Source organism: Centropristis striata, chromosome 6 (genome assembly GCF_030273125.1).
Source record: "Centropristis striata isolate RG_2023a ecotype Rhode Island chromosome 6, C.striata_1.0, whole genome shotgun sequence".
Taxonomy (NCBI): domain Eukaryota; kingdom Metazoa; phylum Chordata; class Actinopteri; order Perciformes; family Serranidae; genus Centropristis; species Centropristis striata.
Genome location: NC_081522.1, coordinates 23202237 through 23218201, shown reverse-complemented (window position 1 = coordinate 23218201; position 15965 = coordinate 23202237). Strand labels below are relative to the sequence as shown.

The 15965-nt window shown below is 36.0% G+C and overlaps 1 protein-coding gene across 1 annotated transcript in view; it reads left to right on the top strand.

Moving 5' to 3' along the window:
• The window catches only part of cdh13 (cadherin 13, H-cadherin (heart)), a 509931-nt gene that overhangs the window by 417083 nt on the left and 76883 nt on the right, over positions 1 to 15965 (top strand). Inside the window, exons 10-11 of the mRNA XM_059334282.1 lie at positions 3343 to 3525; positions 3621 to 3874. Of these exons, the coding sequence (XP_059190265.1) occupies positions 3343 to 3525; positions 3621 to 3874 (437 nt within the window). The remainder of the gene's footprint in view (positions 1 to 3342; positions 3526 to 3620; positions 3875 to 15965) is intronic.

Here is a 15965-nt window from a genome sequence, read left to right as displayed (position 1 = left end):
TGCTGCATCCAGAATGTGATGGAGGTAATTCCAGATCCTTCTCTGTTCACTAATACTATCTGTACATATCCTGTACATTTGGTGGAAAGACTCCTGTAAGTTTATTAGAGCTGCCAGAGCAGCTTGAAGGTCCCACCATGGAAATAATCCCACGTTTGTTTATTTCCTGTACTGGAGCATGTATGTGACGTAAACACATACGTGACGTGAGCAGATCAGATCAGAGTTTTGTGTCTTGTCAGTGTAGACGACACGCTACGGAGGAGAGGATTTAACTTTTCCACTTTGGAGGGTGGTTTCAGATTTTTGCGTCTTTAAGCCCCCAAAACGCCGTCACCGTCTAAACGAAAGGCACTTCCGATAAAATATTTTGTCGTTTTTACCCGCGAGCGTCCTCGTGTAAACGGGGCCTGAGTCTTATCTTCAGTTTGAAGTCCAGAGGAGGATGAATAGCATGGCAATGCCAATAACGTGCAATTGTCTCTGATCACAGTGCTTGTGTCTTTGAGTACATGTAGGTAATGTTTGTAAAATGTCTCTCACAGCTGCAGGGTTCTTTGCTAAAGCTAAGGAAAATGCTGTTTGAATTTAAATTCCAGTACATCCCACTTGTTTACGAATGAGCACCGGGCCTTCTTATGTTTCAAATAGCTTCCTAATTTTCTCATGATGCTTTTGTACAAGACTGCCGCAGGCTTGCAGGACAAAAGGGCCAACAATGCACATGTGGGCACAAACATAACCTCCTTCTTTAAAGAACATTGTGTTTCTATCCTCTGTGCCCTAAATGACTGTGAATGGTTCAATGTGTTTTTTTTAAACAAGCTTTGGATGAATAAAAAAAAAAGGGAAGAAAAAGAAAGGAAAGAGAAGAAATCAATGTTTGTGTCTCTTCAGATAAATGCATGGAGCCAGGCAGTGTAAGGCGGTAAGAGGGTAATCTGTGAAACAACAATACCGTGGGCTGACAGGAGACGCAGTAATCTAGGCTGGACCAGCACTATCCTTAAACAGAGTGTTCTGTGTCTGAAAGATTACACTGTAAGCTCTGACACCATAATGGTCCTGACACACACACACACACACACACTCAGAGTTGCTTCTGCGTGCCTGAAGCTTCTGCTAGCGTAGCCCTGTTCAGGATGTGCTCTGTAGTGAGAGCATGGCTGGCAGAATACATTGATAGGAATCTGATTGAGGCCTGCTGCCAACAATGAGCAGGGAGGTGCAGATTTATTGACACTGAAAGATAAATGAGATGCACTGTGGAGAATCCACAATGTTATGTCTGCTGTTTGTCCATGCATTTGTGTGTTTGTTTATTTATTTATTACTCCTGCACTGCAAAAAAAGGAAAGTTGGGTGAACTCAAAATTTCAAGGCAACAAACTTCGGTAAAATTTTAAGTTGGACAATTAAACTAAATATTTTAAGTTTTGTTTTTGAGGTTCCTCAACTCTGAATTCAGATTTTTGTCAACTCAACTGTAAGTTGTACTAACTTATAATTTTACATTTTAATAACTTTTAATCCTTACTTCTGCTAACGTCTGCAATGTGCTGAATTGGCACGATTGTAACGCCGCTATGAAATGTCAGCTAATGTTGTGACCACAATTTTGAGTTAGCATTGATACGCTAATGGCTAATCTTGTAGCTGTAACAAGCAGCGCCGCTAGCATCAGTTAGCCGCTAGCATCAGTTAGCCACTAGCATCAGTTAGCCGCTAGCTTTCGCTAATGAATTTCACCGCTTTCCTGCATTTCACAACAAAGAAACAAGAGTTTGCAGAACTATTGTCCCTTGTTGTGAACCCCAACTTAAAGATATAAGTAACAACAACTCACCAACTTGTTTTTGAGCAGACAACTGGCTTCCTTTGTTGTACTAACTGACATTTTACCAACTTAAATCACTGTTTTAGGCCAAAAATTACAAGTTGGCTTTTTTGCAGTGTGTGAATTAATCTTCAAGCAAATTATTTTTCTTGGATCTGACTGCAGAATTTTGGACGTAGTGCTATAACATTTCTTAACATATTTCTTAATTTCTTCTGTATTTAAGTTTCTCCCCTCTTTTCACTGTAGTGTAGCTTCATTAAAGAGCTTTGGCTATTTACAAATGTATCACTGACTAGAAATTTAATGAAAAATAATACACAACATTAAATTAAATTTTAGAATAATTAAACATTAAAATAGTTAAAAGAAGGAGGCTTTACTCTCCACTATCTCCCTAAGATGCAGTTACTTTAATGATGAGGATAATTATGTTGTTCTATACAACATTGTAAAGACTGAGACTAAATGAGCAGAAAGGACTTAAAGTTGCCCATTTCTCTAAAATTAGCCATGTTTACATTCAGCGTTTCTCACAAAATGCATTTTCTGTGTGCCCCTTCATCTTTGATGATGCATTTCTCCACTTTTTTGTACATAGCTACCACCAACAGAAAAAGCAAAAACCTGCTGCAAGGAATGTGTATCATATTCAACACGTTGAAGAAAAAAGTGACCCAATCCTAAAACATAGCTCAATTTCATCAGGGGGGATAAAAAAAAATATATTTTTTAAATGAAACTACGAGAAACATGAGATAGAGGGAAATCTATGAGAAAAAAAATGCAGGTTTATGAGATTTAAAGTGGTGAATCTGCGAGAAAAAAAGTTGCTTTTTTCCCACTTTTTTCTCGTAAATCTGTGACTTTTTTCGTGCAGATTTGCCACTTAAAATCTCTTAAATCTGTGACTTTTTTTCTTGTAGATTTGCCACTTTTATTGAGTAATTTTGCAACTTTTTCCTCGAAATATTACCTCCCCCCACTGAAGTTACCAAATACGGTTCTTCGCCCAATAAAGGGTTAAATGTGCAATCAGACTAAAGGCGTTTGTACAACTTTTCCCACTGAACTGATGAATATTTGTATTTTCAAAATCATTTAAAATAAATTAAACAGTCATCAGAAACCAGAGAGATACTGAACATTTGTATTTTCTGTCATGTTAAATCATAGAGAACATTCTTGAACTTTGAAAAAGAAAAAAATATTTAATCCAAATGGCTATAATTTAATGGTTTGATTCTGCAAACTGTCTTTTTAATTTGAACTGCGACCTGCACTTTTTAGCCATTAACATCCAATGTTTAGCACAGACATTAGCTGAACACACCAACAGTGTGTGTGAGTGAGTCTGTGTACCTAAATCCACTGCTAACACAAGTTTTCCTTCTGTACCTTTCTCTCTGTCTGTCCACTGTGATTTCTTCTGTTACAGTGTATACATGTCGGTATCCTCAGTTCTTCTTGCTCACTAATGGTGATTTGTCTGTCTCCTCTTACAGTTTGAGGCGCAAGTGGATGAGGGTTCGACGGGTGTGGTGGTCAACCTGACGGTAGATGACAGGGACGACCCTGACACGGGGGCATGGAGAGCCATCTACTCTATAATCAGCGGAGATCCCACGCTGAGCTTTGAGATACAAACCAACCCAGACAATAATGAGGGAATGCTGTCTGTTGTCAAGGTAAAGTCATGTAAAATATAAAAGAACTGCCCAATGAATTCATATGCTGCAGTTGGCAACATAATCACCTATTTGCAATCATTTTCTCCCCTCAGCCTCTGGACTACGAGGCCACAGCATTGCACAAGCTGCTCATCAAAGTGGAAAACGAGGACCCCCTGGTGCCCGACGCTAGCTACGGTCCCGGCTCCACCGCTACTGTCCATGTCACAGTCCTGGACATCAACGAGGGCCCCGTCTTCTTCCCTGACCCCCTGACAGTCACCAGGATGGAAAACATTCCTGTGGGCAGCTTTGTGGCCTCACTCAATGGGACAGATCCAGATTTCCTACAGACACAGAGCATCAGGTACGGAACTTTGGGTAAAAATACATATATAAGGGCCAGAGTCGAAGTGAGACTACTTGAAACTGCTTGTCTTGAGTAGAAAAGGAGAACGAGAGGATAGAAATAATGGGAGAGAGCTTGTTTGTGTTGTGCAATTGAATGTCGCCTGCTGTAGCTCAGTATTGTCAGTAATGAGTTTGCTGGTATTCATTCAGTTTTACTCAGCGGAGCAACATAATGAAGTATGGCCTCTTTGGAATGCACTTAAAGTTTTCTTTCATCAAAGGCCAGTTCATATGTCAGTGAGCTTTCAGATATTTTTATCCCTCTAATCCAGCGGTTCCCAAAATTTTTCAGCCGTGCACCCCCTTCTATGTCCCAACTGGGTTGATGCACCCCAATCGCCCACACAAAACAAAATGCAATAAGATTTTTTATAGCCATATTAAAGGAGGAGGACGATGACAGGCTCAGGATCAGAGGCAGAAAGCAGATCAGTTGGGAAAATGTTATAATATTTTGAGCTGCGTTGAACAAAAATTGCAGCAAATTTAAATGAGCGTGGAGTGAACACAACCCCGTCGTCATAACACAGGCTGGAAAAACGATACAAGAACAAGAAGATAACTTCTTCTACGCTTCATTATAAGATCAAAAACAACCAAAAATAGATGCAAAAATGACCAAAGATGACACAATATTATCAAAATAGACACAAATTGACCAAAACTACATGTAAAAATTACCAAACAACCAAAAAATAGATGCAAAAATGACCAAAATAGATGCAAAAATGACCAAAATAGATGCAAAAATGAACAATAAATGACACAAAATTGAATAGCCTGTATTTATTAATTAATTAATAACACGTCTTTATTGTGAGGGGGGAAAAAAATGTAATTGTGTCATTATCAGACCGCCATTACATTTTTCATCTCGCGCACCCCCTAGCAGCAGCTCACGCACCCCCAGGGGTCCACGCACCACACTTTGGGAATCCCTGCTCTAATCTGATTCACATCTCCTCCATCTCTCCATCCCCAATGTTTTATTTGCCTGTTAGGCTGCTTTATCTGTCTGTGTTGTGTAAACAGATATTGCCCGGGCAATCAGCAGTTTACTGGCCCAGGTCAAACCATTCATCCCAGTCAGCTGAAAAGTCACAGAGTGGGGCAGCTCATTAACTTTAACTATGTTACCAAAAAAAGTCTTCCCTCAAATATTACCATCATCATAACAGGAAGGCTATTAGTTTTACTATGTGCTACAATAAAAAGATATTCCTCTTGCTGCCAGAGGGAGCCCCATAGCGTGTGCTGCACTTCCTTTTACAAGATGGAAACTCATCATTGCATTTATTGGCTTTCAGGCCTAATTTGTTCTCAATTTAGATTGCTCTCTTTCTGCACCCTTGGAGTTATATATCATGTAAAAATAGTGTTAAGTAAACACATGGGGATAATAATGACCCAGGGAAATAAAAGTCACCAGATCGTGACTTTAATGTTCAAATTATTGATGCTGCTTTATGTGCTGTAAAATGTAGTCACCATGTCAGTATGAAATGCTACATAACGTGGGATTGTAGAGGAGTCTGAACCTGAGCACATAAAGCTTTGACAAGTGGTGGTCTGAGATTGCCCCTCAGGTCACATGACTGCATATGTTTTAAAAATGTTTGAGAAGACAAATGCATATTTTGCTTCTTAGTATTGGCATGCTGCTTCAATACTTGATGAATAGGCCAGTTTTTTATATTCTCTGGGCTTCTCAAAAAGATCAACAAACATGCTCTTTTGAACTCTAAAGACACAACACAACACACAAGCTTGTTGTAAATACACTACTGGTCAAAAGTTTTAGAACACACCAACTTTTCCAGAATTTAATTGAAAATTATGCAGTTTAATGTCTCAGTGTACTCTGAAATTAATGCACATTTGCAACATTTAAAATTCCTGATTGAGCATGATAGTGTTTTGAAAGTAAAAAAAAAGATTCAAAATCACATTTTATGTTGGACTAAAGGACAAAAAAAAGACACAAAATTACCAAAAAAAGACAGAAAATGACTAAAAAGACACAAAATTACCAAAAAAAGACACAAAATGACTTACAAAGACATGAAAATAATTCAAAAATGGACAAAATAGCCCAAGACTCCATAGAGTTAAGTTGTTAACCCATTTCTTGTTCCCTGAAAAAGGCCTACTTGTATAATTCTGAAATGTACATTATCTTTCAGTTTTGGTTAAGCTTACCTTTTTTTATTTACCTCTGGCAGTTCACCACTTACCTTTGTACCCTTTCAAGCTGTTCACTTGACTTGAACTGCTTGAATTTCAATAAAAAACTGGAAAAATTGGGGTGTTCTAAAACTTTTGACACTTTTGATATACTTTTGTGTATATCCAAGTTTTATGTGATTGGCTGAGGTCTGTCTGTATCTTGAATTTATGTTTTTATTTTGGTTTGTACATTTTAACAAGAGTCAACAGTCATGCCCAGGGCTCTGTCATATTTTTCTTTGGTATATTGGTGTTTTACGCTAAATGTCAGCATGCTTACACTGTAAAAAAAAAGATAAACAATAGCTCCTCAATAAAATTGAGGCAACAGATTGCAGGCAATATTATTAATTAAATCTAACTACGTTACAAGTTGAGTTAATAACAACTTTACAGGAAGTTTCTGTCAATTAAAAACAGATTAATTCTATTGTGTTGGATTCATTCAAAATTCTCTTGATTTAGAATTACATACACATAAAGATTATATTTAATGTGATCAAAATAAGTAGATTCTATCTCAAACATTTTTATATTAAAGTTACTTAAACAACTGCCTCAAAATCAAGGACACATTTATATTTAATACATTTTATCAAATATATTAAGTAAAATTAAATGACTACAGAATAATTTATTACAGTGTACATGCTCACAATGATTGATGTTAAAGAGATATAATGTGCACCATGCCAAAATTATTTTATTGTAATTATCACAAACACAGCTGTACAGTACAGCTGAGGGTAATGGGAATGTCTTTGTTAAATTAGGTACAGGGCAACTTATAATTTGGCTAGAACTCGTGAAAAGTTAAAGGTCCTATATTGTAATAAGGGAGACTCCTTGGCTTTTTTTTTTTTTTTTTTTTACTATAAAGCAGCTCTAGGTGCGATACAAATACTGTGAAAATATTGAGCTGCTCAATCCACAGAAGAAATCACAGAGCCTGTATTTAGAAATTGTCCTTTTAAATAAGGCGTCAGGACTTCTGTAAGGTTGTTTTTTAATTAGGTTTGGGCAAAAAAAGCTACATGGTTAGGTTATTGAAAAGATCAAAATAGACCCTTTCACTGACCAATCAGCATTGACTTGGATTTTTCAGTAGGTAGACTGCAAGAAACAGGAGTATTTCAGACAGAGGGTGAATACAGGCATATTCAGTCAGTATGAGAAAAATAATGTGGTTGGGGTTTTTTTGTTTTTTTTACTTTAACCCTTTATCAGGCAAAGAACTATATTTGGTAATTTCAGGTAATATTTCGAGAAAAAAGTTGCAAATTTACTAGATTAAAATGGCAAACCTACAAGAAAAAAAGTCACAGATTTAAGAGATTTGAAGTGGCAAATCTGCGCGAAAAAAGTCGTAGATTTACAAGAAACAAGTGGGAAAAAATCAACCTTTTTCTCACAGATTCACCGCTTTAAATCTCATTAATCTGCGCATTTTTTTCTCGTAGATTTGCCACTTTAATCTCATAAACTTTTTTCTCAAAATATTATTTTCATATGGTTTTTTTTACACATTCTGGCCGTATGTAATATCCTCCAATATTCTCTACGGTTGAAATTTGGAATTTGCAAGTATTTCAATGAGTCCTATTAACGATTAAAGTGGTGAATCTGGGAGAAAAAAGTGGCTTTTTCCCACTTTTTTCTCGTAAATCGGCAACTTTTTTCACGTAGATTCGCCACTTTAAATCTCTTAAATCTCCGACTTTTTTTCTTGTAGATTTGCCACTTTAATCTAGTAAATTTGCTACTTTTTTCTCGAAATATTACCTGAAGTTACCAAATATAGTTATTTGCCTGATAAAGTGTTAAAGCACTGAAACATATTCTAGTAGAAACCCAAATACAACCTGAAAATAAGCATACACTATCACCAAGTTATAACAATTCATCCTGAGCGGAGCCATCCAATATTTGAGTCAACTATTCCAAAACCAACAATATGCTGGCGCAAGAGGGAAAGTAACAAGATCACCAAAGTCCTTGGGATTCATCCTCAATGCATCAGATTATCCAGCACTGAGAGACGGAAACATTTTTATATTATTTTTCTACAGTGTCTGAATCTTAGCATTCCAACAGAAATACATCCCACTGATGAAAGCCTTGCGTTTCTATGGCATATTGTCACTGAACAGCAGTTATAAAAGAATATATTTCTATATGACTCACTCAGGTTAGATTAGGTTCAGAGGTTTCATAGTTTGTTGTCTGTTTATGTGTTTTTTTTCTGACACACCGACCATTTTGATTTTTGCATTTGTATTTTAAGCTATATTGATAACTTAAAAGCCTCCTCCAAAGATTTTTGTGACATTCATCTATCTATAGACACGCAGGGCTCTGTGTTTGTGACTTCCTCTCAGCATCCTTCACTGATCTTCAAGTTGCATATCTGCATCATTCTAACTTTATCCTCGTTGCTCTGCTCCTCTCAGCTTTAGCATACATTTCTGTATTTATTCCATGGCCTCTATGTTTGTTGTCATTTCATCCTCTGACATTTTGCCAGTAACAGTGACTTTGATGTGTCATAACTGTGACCTGCAGACAGGTTGAGGACACTGAGAAAGAGAGACAGTTAGAAATGTGGAAATATGGTGGGAGAACGTGCACAGAATGAAATGGGGAAAAAAAAGAGATCAGTTTACTTTCCTCTCTCCACAACTGTCTGTCTCTGCATAACTGTGCAAGTGTGTTTGTGCGTGTGTCTCGGTGTGTCTGCCCCCTGGGATGCTGAGGTCAAATGCATTTGACATTAACACGATCGCTGTGAGAGTCAGGAACACACAGTGACCAGCCCACACTTATGCATGATTGTTTGTGTATATTTGTGAGGCTTTAAATGAATTCTTCAACAACAAAAATATCACACATAAACAGGCATCCTCATGTTTATATTTGACATAGCAGTCTGGTCAGCCACAAGACACAAAGGGGCACAAAGTAGCCACACTGCAGAAAAAATAAAAGTTGGTTGAACTCAAAATTTCAAGGCAACAAACTTCGATAAAATTTTAAATTGGACAGTTAAAATAAATATTTTAAGTTTTGTTTTTGAGTCTGCTGAACTCTGAATTCAGATTTCTGTCAACTCAACTGTAAGTTGTACTAATTTATAATTTTACATTGTAATAACTTTTAATCCTTACTTCTGCTAACTTCTGCAATGTGCTGAATTGGCACGATTGTAACGCTGCTATGAAATGTTAGCTAATGTTGCGACCACAATTTTGAATTAGCATTGATACGCTAATGGCTACTCTTGTAGCTGTAACAAGCAGCGCTGCAAGCATCAGTTAGCCGCTAGCATCAGTTAGCCGCTAGCATCAGTTAGCCGCTAGCATCAATTAGCCGCTAGCATCAGATAGCCGCTAGCTTTCGCTAATGACCGAATTTCACCGCTTTCCCGCATTTCACAACAAAGAAATAAGAGTTAGCAGAACTATTGTCCCTTGTGAACCCCAACTTAAAGATATAAGTAACAACAACTCACAAACTTGTTTTTGAGCAGACAACTGGCTTCCTTTGTTGTGCTAACTTACATTATTGCCCTAAATGTCAGTAATTTATATTTCCAAGTTTAACCAACTTAAATCACTGTTTAAGGCCAAAAAATACAAGTTGGCTTTTTAGCTTAATATATGAACCATTTTAGCATTACGCTGAACAGCTAAGCTCTTTTTGCTCCTGTGAATTATAATAATTGCAGTGGCCATCATTCTTCAACCTGTGCTAGTCTGCCATGTGTGACATTTCTGGACAGCAGTTGGACCCAAAGCAGACTCAGGCCCCATTCAGACAGGATTAAAAATCCCAGTGGGAGATGAAGAATCAAATATTTGCCATGCTGGTGTAGCTTGATTTATAATTGCAGGTGGCATTTGAGCCAATGCCAAACTGTTTGTTCATCATTGAGTAAACGTCACTCGCTGAGCTGATTAAAATCAAAAGAGGGAAACATACAAAAACTCAGAGATACACTTTCATATGCATTACAATACAACGGGTCTCTTACTTAAAACAAACAAAAAAAAGGTAGTTAACGTCACTATAATCTGCTGTAATGGGATGTATTCACAACAAAAACATGAACAGAATGCAATGATTGCCAATCCTTTGTGACAAGATATCTAATGCTAAAACTGGAATTGTATGCATACTGTTTTTTTGTTTGTTTGTTTGTTTTTCATGGTTTTACACATCCAAACTCTGGATGGAAGGGGCACATTTTCACGAGGGATTTAACTAAAATCCTTAACATCTAATGGGATTGCTTGAAGGACATGCAAAAAAACATATAGAAAGGATGGAATGTGGGTATTGTTTGAGTGAATTAGTTTCAATACGTTCTGGTACCTTTGAACTAAGTCTTGCTAGCTGTTCCTACTCTTTATATTATGTTGGCTATAGCTTGCACTGTCTGATACTCTCACCATTCCTTTGGTTTTATGTTTTTATTTTGTTTGTTTGCTCTTTTTTTTCTAAAATCAGACCGTAGGGAAAATCTGTAGGGAAAACATTTAGTAACTGTTTTTTTTCTTTGAGTTTTTCTTTGATTAAATGATTCAAATTCAGTGGTATAGGCTACACAGAGTGTGAGATTAGTGTGAGAATGATCAAGTTTCTTTCATATGTACATACTGAAACACTAATTAACTGATGCAATTAGCTGTGTGCAGGCAGGTGTTGATCACAGTAGCAATCAGGGGACCTGCACCTGCAAGAGGCTTACTGAGGACATCTAGAGGGCAGGTGTAGGAACAAAGGTGTCCTTATGACACCATGTCCATAATTGCTCTACAGATTACCTAATGAGGTATAAATCACTGCAGTTCCAGTCTGTATATACATTTTTACACAGTCTGACAGATCAAACCTTAAGACAATTTGCTACCTCCGTGAACATTAATGGGACTGAATTTTATCTCTCAGATTGCAACAATAATTGATTCTTTTTGAAGTCGGAGACTACAGGACTGTGCTTCAGAAGCTGCAGTTAGTAGAGGAACAGTTTGGGCTGTGAAGTTTCTCATTAGCCTTGTTTCTTTCACACAGCCAAGAAAAACCAAGCAGGGTCGACCAGGGCTATCTCATTACCCAAGTTGTTACCTCTTTACTTTATCTTTTTTTCCCCAAAATGATGTTGAGAAACAGGTTATTTACTGGGTGTAACATTTCAGCAAATAAAAAATAAATAAATAAAAAATCTGTTACACTTTAACCACATACACTTTGAAGTAGTCCAGACTCGGCATGTATCGTCAGTGGTCTCATTTGCCCGTCTCCTTTCTTTTCATAATGTTGACGATGTGAAGCACAGTTTTCTGAAGGAGATGTAATTAAATCTTAATGATAAAAGAAATGTTTCACACATCTACTGTTCACACGCATAACATGATGCATCTATTAATAGGTGTTTTTTTGAAATGTTAAATAGCGTTAATTAAAGCAGTGCTCAGGGAAAAAAGAGTTATGTTTTTAATTTACCTTATTTGGCGCAATGGTGAGAAGAATAATTAAAAACAACAGCAAAGTAATATTCCTGTTCTCAAGCAGCACTGTGTGGAGCAGCACTTCAGCCCAAACTGACCTTAGATGGTCCGTACTCTTCCTTGTTAATGGACATGTTACATAATTACAGCAAAAATGAGTCATCTTAATCCTGTTCAGCTTTAGGCCAAACTATTAGGCTGTGGGGGGATTTGTCTCATGTTCCTGCTGAAGAAGTTTTCCACTCTTCTTGACTGGTTTAAGGCTTTACTCAAGCAGAATGGTTTTACGAGAGCGCTAAAGAAGAACGCTGCATCTGATGCGGCGAGAATGAGAGAGTTGGGCTTGCTTTTTACAAATTTATCTCTGGTAAACCTCTCACAGAAGTATTTTGCTTGATGCGTGGGTGCTTGACATTGAGTAAATATATAGCACTTCAGGGTAGTTTTGTACCCTATAATCTGAAGAAACTTTAGTCAGGAAGTTTACTCTGATATTTCTCAAATCCTGTCTTGAAATTGACTCTTCATGCTGCTCCGCTGCCAATCCAGTAGGCTGTGAAGAGGGGAGCAAATAATCTGAAGTGTCATTGAGAAAGTTTAGCTAATTCAATTAGGTCTCATTTCCAGTGTCAGCACTCTCATTGGCTGTCAAATAACTATTTACACTGAAGTAATTGATGCTTGATGGGAAAAGTAGACTGTGTTCGGAAGTAACCGCGCTCGTGTCCACGGATTGATTGATTTGATTGAGAATTTATTTGAACACAAAATAGAAGATGAACATTTAAAAACAAACAAACAACAATAAATACAAGACAACAACACAAAATGAAACAACAACAAGACTCAACACTTATTTGTGTTCAAAAGGAGTGGGAAGAAGCCAAAGCTTATTAAATTCCACCCCTTCTCCCTATGTTAATTTACTATATCCAGTTATATAACAACAATAAAATATATATATATATATATATATATATATATATATACACACACACTACTGGTCAAAAGTTTTACAACACACCAGCTTTAACAGAATTTAATTGAAAATGATGCAGTTTAATGTCTTGGTGTACTCTGAAATGAATGCACATTTGCAACATTTAAAATTCTTTATTGAGCATGATAGTGTTTTGAAAGTAAAAAAAAAGGTTCAAAATCACATTTTATGTTGGAATAAAGGACTAAAAAAAAGACACAAAATGAGCAAAAAAAGACACAAAATTACAAAAAAAGACACAAAATGAGCAAAAAAAGACACAAAAAGACACCAAAAGACACAAAATGACTAAAAAAAGAAACAAAATGACCAAAAAAAAAGACACAAAATGACTTACAAAGACATGAAAAGAATTCAAAAATGGACAAAATAGCCCAAGACTCCATAGAGTTAAGTTGTTAACCCATTTCTTGTTCCCTGAAAAAGGCCTACTTGTATAATTCTGAAATGTACATTATTTTCCAGTTTTGGTTAAGCTTACCTTTTTTTATTTACCTCTGGCAGTTCACCACTTACCTTTGTACCCTTTCAAGCTGTTCATTTGACTTGAACTGCTTGAATTTCAATAAAAAACTGGAAAAATTGGGGTGTTCTAAAACTTTTGACCGGTAGTGTATATATATATATATATATATATATATATGTGTGTGTGTGTGTGTGTGTGTATAACACATAGTAATGTAGTTTATAAACCCATTATTACCATTATTAACATACATAACTTGTTATTAACTAAAAAAACACATAAGTACTCATACACTCATGTAGTCACAATGAGGCATTGAACACAGTGTGCAGCAAAGAATCATGGGTAATCTGTATGGAGCTGATACTAACTTTAGAGTGGCAAGAAAATTGTGCTGTTATTGTCTTTGTTTTCTTGATTTTTTTCCTGTCTAGTGTGTGTGGTTTGTGTTTTTTTCTTCTTATAAGTGATCAGAGTAAATATTTGTTCCATTTCTCCACTGAAACCAGACAACAGGTCAAAATAGACCGGACGTTTCCAAAGATTTTCCACCACATTGAGAAGCTGCAGACAGATGAAACAGAATGCTTTGAACAATAGTTTAATAGAAAGACTAAAGTAAAAAAACAAAACAAAAACATACTGTTTCTGACTCTATACATCATCACAGTGTAGTATATGTCCTAGTTTAGCCAATGCTCAGAAGTCTTCAGACCAAGCCTAAGACTCCTCCATCTCCTCCAAAACACATTTAACTTATTTTCCTCTCCTTGCTTTTGAAAATAGAGAAAATCTCAGTTGGCTCATCCATTATTCAGCAGCTACCTGTCTACTTTCACTTCTCACTCTGGTCATATTCAAGTTAAAAGGGATGTGACTTAAAGGAAGAGGGATGGGGAGGCATGGAAACTGGCGAGCAGCTTTGAGGAGCCTAGGTAAAGGGAGGGAGAGTGAGACAGTTCAACGGACAGACAGACAGACAGACAGACAGACAGACAGACAGACAGACAGACACACAGACAGAGACACATAGTCTAGACGGAATTGTCCAAAAAGTGAAAGTGAGGAGCATTTATGGGTACAAGTCGAGAACTGGCCTACTTTACTTTTTTCAAGGGTGCTGAATCCAAAAAAAATGGTTCCTAAGCTGAAATCATCAAACCTCAGGACCACATAGCATTTACTCCTAGTAATCGTAATCTCTACATATGCATATGGTCTCCGTGACTTAATTATAACGTATATTTAAAGGCCTGTAGGAAGAAGTGAATAAATCTAAATCTCCACTTAGCATGCTAGGCGCGAATAACAGAATTTGCACAACCAAAAAAGACACAAAATTACTAAAAAACACTAAATTATTTTAAAAAGTAAATTTGTGTCTTTTATTAGTAATTTTGTGTCTTGTTTGGTAATTTTGTGTCTTTTTCTAATAATTTTGTGTCTTTTTTTGGTAATTTTGTGTCTTTTTTAAGTAATTTCTTTTTCTGTCATTTTGTGTCTTTTTTTTGTCATTTTGTGTCTTTTTTTTAGTAATTTTGTGTCTTTTTGGATAATTTTGTCTCTTTTTTGGTCATTTTGTTTCCTTTTTTTGGTCATTTTGTGTCTTTTTTAAGTAATTTCTTTTTCTGTCATTTTGTGTCTTTTTGGATAATTTTGTCTCTTTTTTGGTCATTTTGTTTCCTTTTTTTGGTCATTTTGTGTCTTTTTTTGGTAATGTTGTGTCTTATAAATATAATATAATATAATATATATATATATATATATATATATATATATATATATATATATATATATATATGCAAAATACCAACTTTTAAGGTGAAATTGAGCATTATTTTACATAAAAAAGACACTGAGCCTCCACTATATCCTTGCTCTGACCCTAGACTATAGATCTAGAAGCTTAATTTCCTCATCATGATTGCCTACTTACAAAAACACTAAGGGGAAATGGTCCAATGACTGTGCAAGATGAGCAATTTGGTGGCCATTTGATACAAATTAGAAGGTCAAAAACTCAAAATTTTGCTTGGGAACCATTTTTTTTTGGACTCAGCACCCTTGAGATATGTAAGGTAGGCCGGTTCCTGACTTGTACCCATAAATGCTCCTCACTTCTTATAGGAGGCCTTTATCCTGAAATCCGTCTAGACTAATAGACAGACAGACTGTGACAGGATTGACAGCAGTCTGTGTGAAGGAAAGAAGTGTTGAATCCTACAAAGGCTGACCTGTGAGGGGTCAGACAGTGTGATCACCTTAAGATGTACCTGAAATGTCCTACCTGTGTGCAGTGTAACCAAAAGAAGGGGAAGATAAAGATGATGCATGGCAGGAGATAAAGATGACAGCAAGACATAACAAGAGAGCACACAGATAGTCTAGGGTCAGAGCAAGGATATAGTGGAGGCTCAGTGTCTTTTTTATGTATATTAATATATATATATATATATATATATATATATATATATATATATATATATATATATGCAAAATACCAACTGGAACATTTCTAAGTGATATTGATTGAATATTTATGTCGGCCTTAAAAAATGACACAAATAATGCTTAATTTCACCTTAAAAGTTGGTATTTTGCATATATATATATATATTTATATTTATAAGACACAACATTACCTAAAAAAGACACAAAATGACCAAAAAAAGGAAACAAAATGACCAAAAAAGAGACAAAATTATCAAAAAAAAGACACAAAATTACAAAAAAAAGATACAAAATGACCAAAAAAAGACACAAAATGACAGAAAAAAAAATTACTTAAAAAAGACATAAAATTACTAAAAAAGACACAAAATTATTAGAAAAAGACACAAATTTACTT